General features: G+C 25.0%; 1 protein-coding gene across 1 annotated transcript in view; it reads right to left on the bottom strand.

Moving 5' to 3' along the window:
• The window catches only part of LOC117167694 (myosin-2 essential light chain), a 10,215-nt gene extending 5,323 nt beyond the window's left edge, over positions 1 to 4,892 (bottom strand). The window contains exons 1-2 of the mRNA XM_033352819.1: positions 4,765 to 4,892; positions 4,657 to 4,684 (exon numbers count right to left, since the gene is read on the bottom strand). Of these exons, the coding sequence (XP_033208710.1) occupies positions 4,657 to 4,684; positions 4,765 to 4,767 (31 nt within the window). The 5' untranslated portion in view covers positions 4,768 to 4,892. The remainder of the gene's footprint in view (positions 1 to 4,656; positions 4,685 to 4,764) is intronic.
• Positions 4,893 to 9,136: the final 4,244 nt, after the last annotated feature.

Here is a 9,136-nt window from a genome sequence, read left to right on the forward strand (position 1 = left end):
TTTTATTCACAAAAAAAGTTCTTAGGTTCAAAAAAACATTCAGTGAACTGAAAAACTGTCGTCGGTAATATAGGTATTTAGCTGTGTCACATGCCCTTAAGATAAAATTTGAACCATTTGGTTGAAAATTAGTCGTTTTTTTAGGATTTCACAATTTTTTTGAAAATTTGTGTTACCCGATAAAAAAATGCGACTGATTGAAATTTTATCTTTTTTGGTCGAGGATTATTTTTTGGTAGAAAATTCATCTATTTCATTAAAAGTTCATATTTTCCTGTTAAAAAATTGAACTTTTTTCTCTTTTTTATCAAACTTAATCTTATTTTAGTTTACAATGCAACTGGTAAAAATTAATTTTTGTTGTTGGGTTTTCAGGTATTTTGTTCAAAAGTTAAATTTTCAATCAAATTGTTGATTTTCCAATTGAGAAAGATTTTTCAGTCAAAAATGAAAAAAAATAACCAATCAATGTTTTTTTTAAACACTAAAAGCCAAATTCAACTATTTTTAAATAAAGGTTAAAATATTTTTACAACGATTCCTTTCTAAATTAAAAAATAAAATTAGTCAGTTTTTTATCTTTATTTTATTTTCAAAAAAATTAATTACTTATTTCGATTCAAAGCTTTTAGATTTTACATCATTCTAAATTAGATTTTTAAACATATAAATACATAAGCAAAAGTTTTTTTTCTAAACATTAAAAACCAAATTCAACTATTTTTAAATAAAAGTTAAAATATTTTTTGATTCAAATATCATTTATGTTATTTAAATCATATATTCAAAAAAATTTAATAACAATAGTAATAATCAATAAAACAAAGGTCTTCAAAACTTTTAAATAAAAAATTTAATGTTTTCCATTTAAGAAACGCAAGGTAGAAAAGTATCTATTAATTGTTAATGTTAATATAATTTTGTAGTTAAAAATATTTTAAAAACATTACAAATTCCAAGAAATCAGAATTTTTTTTTTAATTTTTGATTAAAGTTTTTAATCTCAAAATTTTGTTATTGTTGATCCACAAAATTAAAAATCTTTTTCGTAATTCCTAAAAACATTCAGGCAATAATAAATAATTCTTCACCTGAAATAAATATTTTAAAACAAAACGATGAACTTTTAGCAAAGCAGTTTTATTTTTAACCAAAAAGGTAAATTTCCAACCTAATCTAGATTAATTAAATTTTCAATAACAAAATTAATTTTGAACCAAATATCAAAATAATATTCAAAAAAATAGTTAAATTATCAACTAAAAAGATGAAATTTTAACAAAGGCTTTTAACTTTGAAGTAAGTAATTTTAATTTATAACCAAAAAGATGATTTTTCAAACAAGAAGATTAATTTTCTACCAGAAAGCCTGTTTTTCAATAAAAGACAAGAATTTTCAACTAAAAAAGATCCCTTTTCAACTAAAAATGGAACAGTTAAATATCAGTCAAATCATTTTATTTTTAAATTAAACTGATAAACCTTCAACTAAAATGATGATTGTTAATCTTCAACCGAAATAGTTCAATTTGGAATAGTTAAATTTATAATTAAACAAAATGATTGTACATTCAAAGAGACGCATTTTCAATTAAAATGATAGAATATTTATTAGATACAGTTACATTTTAAGAAAATGGAAATATAATTTTTCAACCAATAAGATTGACTTTTATCAAAAAAGATGAATTTTCATAAAAATACACGGATTTTTAACTACAAAAGATTAAATTTAAAAAAGAGTCATTTTGAAAACAATATGTAGTTATCTTTTCAAAAAAGCGATGAATTTTTAACTAAAATGATAAATCCGTAACTGGAGTAGTTGAATTTTAAACCAAAATTTAAAAAACAAAATTTTTAACAACAAAAATTTAAACAAAGTCAGTAAAGAGAAATAATTTTCAACCAAAGAAAAAATGAATTTTCAAGAAAATATCTCATTTAGCAAGTAAGCAGATGAATTTTTAATCAAAATGTTTAATTACAACGAAAATTTCAACAGAATAATTACATTTTTAACAGGAATATTAATTATTATAGTTTATTACAAATAATTATTGTTATTCAATTTTATATTTCAATTAAAAATAAATTAAACGCGTTAGTGTAAACACGTTTTTTAATTCTCAAAATGGTTATTATTAATGTAGATCTTTGAAGATTTATAAAAAAAATAAGTTTTTTGTTAGGACTTTTAAACGTTTTAAGGGAACGAAAAAATGTCTTAAAATTCACGGGAAAATGTAAACTGAATTTTAAAAAAAATTAATTTTGAAAACAAAATAGACGATTTCAAAACATTTTAAATTATTTCCTAAAATTTATAGAAAATACGATCAAGTTTAAGAGACATTTCGAATTTTTTAAAGGCTTAAAATAAATCAAAAAGATGAACAAATTTCAAAGAATTTAGAAAAAAACGTACATTTTTGATTATTTGGAAATACAAATTTTGACGCTTCTTTTGTATTTTTCTGAATTTTAAGATTTTTTTTTTAAAATTCGAATAAATTTATAAGATATTTAGAAGGTTTAAATAATTTGAAAATTATTTTTAAATAATTTGAAATTTAAAGATTGTTAAAAATTTGAAACGAAATGTAAATTTTGAAATTTTCGAAACTTTTTAAGAAGTTTGAAAGGCTTAAAAAAATGTCGACAAAATTCCGGAAAATTAAAAGGCATGTGACAAACTCAAATACCTATTTTACTAAATTCTTTATGGACTTAAGAACTTTTTTGTAAATAAAATATCGGACTTTAACTTTAACCTTTTTAAAAACTATAATTTTGCAATAAAAAATTGAATACTTAAAAAATATAAGAAAATAGTTACATTTTCAAACAACGTTATACATTCTAGACTAAAATAATGAATCTTAAACTGGAAAAGTTGAATTTTGAACTAAAAAATTTAATTAATTAGTTTTTTGTATTATTGCCAATTTAATCCTTTTTTTCGCGGTACGCAAAAATTTTTCGATTTGAATTAATGAAAAATAAACTGCAAATTAAAGTACTCAAGATGGAACTCTTAAATTAAAATTGATTAAATTAGAGTTAAAACATTTTTTAATTCCAAAATTTAAAAAAGAATTAACTTCTAATTTGAAAAATTTAGAATTTTTAACTTTTATAAATTGTAAAGTTCAAAAATTCAAATTCAGTTGCAAAAATAGAAATCCATGTTATCATTTTGAATTCTATAAATTGAAAAAATTAGTGTTTCAACCAATTTTAAGCTAAAAACATTACATTTTTTTTAAACTGAACCATTTTTACATTGGAAGGTGAATTTTGTTTATTTTTGATACTTCAGATATTCTTAAAAAGTTTAAAAATTGTATTTCATTCTTGAAAAATCGACATATCTCAATTTATTTTCAAATTTAAGGTTATTACTGAAAGTTTTCATAGCCATTTTAAAAATTTTCTTAGAAATTAGGCCATGGCTATTTGCACCGGAACACACATTTCGTTTTCATTATTTAAAATAATTTATTTTTAATTAATTTTTTATCTTTTCAAAACCTCTAAATACCTCTCAAAAGTACACAAATTTTTCTACAAATAATAAGCGTTCAACTGCTATTTGTACACTCAAACTCAACAATTTCACTTAAAAACTAATCATTTTTGTAATTAGAACAATTAAAATCGTATTGTTCAAAGTTCAAAAGCTCTTTGAAATTTTAAAGATTCAAGTCTATCTATTTGAAATCATTCAGTTTCAAATAATTTACATTTTTCACGACTAAGGCTTTTTTCACTTTTTGATAATTCAGGTACCGTTCAATTTTTTCAAATAATAAATTAATTTATATTGCCAGTTGATAAAGCAAAAATTGTTGCTATAAAAAATTGTCAGCTTTAAATACTTTTTATTTTCAATTGTACAAGTCATCCAAGACTCCATTTTAAAACTAATTAAATTAAAAATGTAGGCTTCAAAATAAAATTGAACTTCGACATATTTTTCTTCTAAAATTGGTAAAACTCGGGGTCAAAAACAAATTCACTGACATTTCCGGGTTTCTTTCCCGTCTCAAAAAATTCCCTGACCAGCGGCCACTCTGAAAATGCCTTTTCAGCCAAATAGTTAAATGCACTCAACTAAAATATACACATGAATCACTTCTTTTCTTTACCATCCATTGATGACATCATTCGATTAGTCAGCTCTTGATAGCTACACCCGTACATTTTTACCACTTTATTCGACAAATGTCAAACTAAATTTTGTTTTCAAAACTCCACAAAGTGCAATTGAATTAACCTCAAAAAAATGCCAAGTCCAAAATTGCCAACAGTACACAGACAGAGGACAATGAAAATAGGGAAATTTGCCGATTTTGTTGTTTGTTTTTGAACGAGTTGTGGGATCAAGTAAATGATGATTGCGCGTCGAATGTCAAATTGCGACTAAAATCGGCAAAGTTGGAAAAAATCGAGAATGGTCACCAAAGGACCGTGAACTGCATACCGACGTTCACTTTCAAATCGAGGGCCATAAAAGGTAGTCCTGATGCGAATGCTGTACCGAGATGTGTCTAAAAAGGTAAAGATACTCTTGACCTGAATTAAACGTCAGAAAAAAGTGCCCCTCTTTGATACCGATACCGAGGTTCAACTTCTTTGTGTCCATTCACTTACCGGCCAGCTGATCCTCGGAATAAGAAACCTGCGAACATCAAGAACGATTCCACTTTAGAACACTTCTTTCTTTTCCTAATTTTCGAGAAAAAATCACAAAATACAGACCATTTTCTCGCTCGAAGTCCGTAACAAGAGGCAGAGGTTTACTATAACCTATCTTCTCTGTGCTTTCTTCTACACTGTTCGTGACTCGAGTCGTTTCTAAACCGGAAGTGAGTCAACGACGTGGTATGCAGCGAGGAGAGGCGACAGTGGTGTCGAATTTCTATTCAAATTCACTCTTTTTTTAATTCTAATTATATTTTCCTAGGTAGAGAAAGCAGGGTTAAATTGTTAAATCCTGAATGAATGAGATTCAATCGATTCCAGAATTAAAAAGTCGGTTCAGTGCGAATTTGGGAATTTTATCTAAATTATTGAAAGCGAAAGAAAAACTACATTTTCGGCGTTGGAGTCAAAATAAATACTGAAAGCGTCATTACTTTATTTTTAAAACGCGGAAGTAATTAATTGTGATTTATTAGTGCTCTACAGAGCCAAAATAATGTATTTCTTCTAATTTTATACTTGCATATTTTTAAAATGAATTTAATAATATGTTTTAATCACATTTTGGTAGTAACGCTCTGGAATACGTTACATTTTTGTAGTAAGTATAACGGTATAACGCGATACAATTTTTGGGTAACTGTAAACCTTTTTCTACTATATACTTGAATTTTCAATCTGAAAATATGGATTTTAACAAAAAAGTTGATTTTGAACAAAATTGGTAAATTTTCAGCTTAAAAATTAATTTTTAAGTAACATAAACGAATTTTCGACAAAACAATAGTTGAATTTTCTATTAAATTATGGAATTCCCCAGCCAACAAAGGGAGTTTTCTGACAACAGTTGAATTTTCCGCCCGAAAATTTAAACTTTAAAAAAAAATTATTTTCCAACCAAACATTGTAATTTCCAAGAAAATTGAACTAACCAAAATTTTTTTTTTTTAAATGATTCAATTTTTAAACAACAAGAATAATTTTTTGATAAAAATAAAACGATTTTTCAAGAAATAATACCAACATTTTCAAACAAATAGTTAAATTTACTATTTACATACAAATTCTTATTATTCTTTGTTAAAAATTCATTTATTTTCTTGAAAATTCTTTCTTTGTTAGTTAACAATAGTTTTTAACCAATTTACAAAGAAGGAATTTTCAATAAAATAAATAAACTTTTGACCAAGAATAAATAATTTTCTTCTAAAAAATACGAATTTTCAATAAATGATACAAAAATTTTCAAATAAATAGGTGAATTTTTTAACTAAAAAAGATAAATTTTTAACGAAAATTGAAATAGTTGAATTTTTATCACAAAATAATCATTTTCAACACAAAAAACAACGAATTTTCTACATAACTATTGAATATTCAACCCAGTTGTTGAATTTTCTATAGTAAATTGTTCGCCTGCCTAGTATCTATGGTTACGGAATTTTCCGTGTCTGAACTCCTTTTCGAGCTCGTTCAGAGCTAACGTTACGGAATTTTCCGTTTTTCTAACCCCCTTTCCAGTTTCTTCAGGGCTAACGTTACATCAAATTCCGTAACCAAAAACATAGGAAATGCCGAAATTGTTGAAATTTCCAGCCCACAAAACGAGTTTTCTACAAAAACGTTCAATTTTCAAAAAAATTTTTGAATTTTCAGTTAAAAAAAGATGGTAACCTTTGAGAATGAATTTTCTACAAAACAGTCGATTTTCCAACGAAATAGTTGAATTTTTTATTGAATTATTGAACTTTCCAAACAACAAAACGAGTTTATTACTAAACAGTTGAATTTTCAACCCGAAAATATGAATTTTCAAGAAAAATTTATTGAATTTTCACTTAAAAATTAATTTTTGACGGACAAAACACAAAGTTTTTACGAAACAAAAGTTGAATGTTTAACTCGACAGTATAAACTTTCCACAAAAAAGTTAATTTTCAAGAATTATACCAAACTTTTCGAAGAAATTGTTGATTTTTAAAATAAAAAAAAGATACTTTTTTAACGAAATTTAAAATAATTGAGTTTTTATTGAAATTAATTTAATTAAGAAAAAAGAAAAGAATTTTCTACCAAACAGTTGATTTTTCAACAAAATAGTTGAACTTTCTCCTAAATTGTTGAATTTTCCAGTCAACAAATCGAGTTTTCTAATAAAAAGTTGAATTTTTAGCCCGAAAATATGAAATTGCAACAAAATAGTTTAATTTTTAGTTTGAAAAATTCATTTTTAACAAACAAAAACGATTTTTCTATAAAACAGTTAAAATTTCATCTAAAAAGTTAATTTTTTATTTAAAACAATTAAAATTTGAGCAAAAAAATTAATTTTCGACTTAAATGATTGAATAGTTTTACAAACATGATGAATTTTGAACTAAAATGATGAATCTTCAACTGGAACAGTTGAATTGTTATCTGAAATGTAAATTTTACATCACGAAGATTAATTTCTACGAAAAAACACGAATTTTCAATTTAAAAATATGATTTTTCAAACCAAAACCGAAGATAAATTTTTATCAAAAAAAATGAATGTTCAATTAAACACATGATTTTTCAATTAAAATGGTAAACTTTCTAATAATTATTGAGTTTTTCAGTAAAAAAATGAGTTTTCTGCTAAAAGTTGAATTTTGAGTCCGAAAATTTGAATTCTCAACCAAAAATTGTTGAATTTTCAGTTTGAAAAATTTATTTTTAAAAACAAAAAATGAATTTTCTATGTAACAGTTGAAATTTCGTCAAAAAAGTTAATTTTCAACCATAAAGTTGAATTTTTAAGAAATTTGTTAAATTCCCAGTAAAAAAATTAATTTTTAATTAACCAAAAACGAATTTTCGACAAAATAAATACATTTTGAACCGACAAGAATAATTTTGTACTAAAAAAATGAATTTTACAATCAAACAGTTGAATTTTTAACGAACAAAAAACGAATTTTCAACCTAAAAAATAGAATTTTCAATGAAAAATGTGAACTAAAAAATATTTGTATCTTAAAAAAAAAGTTAAATTACCTACCAAACAGTTGCTTTGTTGAATAAAGAAATTGATTTTCAAAAAAAAAAAAAAAAAAAAAATAGAATTTTCAACAAAATTTATAAATAGGGCCATCCATTAATTTTTTATTTTATTTTAACATATTAAAATATATGCTTTAAAATCACTAATAATTCCAACATACAAAAAAAACTTTTTTCGAATTTATATTTAAAAAAAGTGTACCCGGGCGATTCACATTTTTTCGTAAAAACGGAAAGAAAGCAGTACGAACATTGGTATTTTGTGCCTAAATCTAATAATTTTGATGGTAAATTAATTTTATGGCAAGGAAAAAATTCCCCACCTGCAAAAAAGAGGATATTGTATTATATATATTTTCGGAAAATTACCATTATGGGGTATGATTATTAATTTTTATAATTGTACAATAGTATAATGTATTATATTATTATTATATTATACCTTACAATAAGCGATGAAGAAACGGTACTTGCAGATTTTATTTGACTTGAAGCTAGATAAGGTGACTGTAGCCCGGCATACATTCTGAGCTGGCGCGTTGCGTTTTTGAGGCGCTAAAAACATTCAATTTTCAATAACAAAAAAAGGCAACAACAAGAACGTTTTTCGAAAAAAATTGCTATGTTCCCTCGAGTAAAAACGTCTTTAAATTATGTGATTAAAATATTACATTAAACAATACATCCTTGTAATCGCATCATTCATATTACGAAAACCCGATTTTTTAAGAGCCTTAAGGCTATGTGACACTTATCCGATTCCTACCTTACCGACATTTGGTTTTTATCATGCCAGCTCACACGAAATGTGTTATTGAGCTGAAAGTTTGAGAAAATATAGAAAAAGGGTCTAAGGAACGTTTATGTGCTAATACAATTTCGCAGATACAACAAAAATATTCAACACAATTTTTTTGGTAGTATTAAAAATATGCATTAGCACCAAAGATATTCTACTTTGATATATATTATATCTTTTTATATAATTTTTAATATTATTTTTGATATTATATTTTTTGATATATATCTTGGGTGAGACTAACTATACAGAATACGTGAAGAATGGAGCGGGGAAGAGTAAAAGTTGTATAAAAAAAAAATTTGAGCGCGCCTGGGGCGCGCTAATATTGATTCTCGCGCTTCGCGCTCGACAATTTATTTACCTCGCGTTCAGCGCTCGGTCTTTGTATATTTCTTACACTTGTGCACAAATTTTTTAAAACTAAAGGTAAAAACATCGACAACAGTAATTTGGTGATAATGACTTCTTTTTTGTTAAAGCTCCTTCGGCTTTAACGAATACAATCTCATCACGTATCTTGTGCTTCGCACTCGAATTTTGTATCTCAACTTGTATGTCATTTCCATAAAAGTATACTATTACAATTTATAACATGCACTG

The sequence above is a fragment of the Belonocnema kinseyi genome, chromosome 2 (assembly GCF_010883055.1).
Source record: "Belonocnema kinseyi isolate 2016_QV_RU_SX_M_011 chromosome 2, B_treatae_v1, whole genome shotgun sequence".
Classification (NCBI taxonomy): domain Eukaryota; kingdom Metazoa; phylum Arthropoda; class Insecta; order Hymenoptera; family Cynipidae; genus Belonocnema; species Belonocnema kinseyi.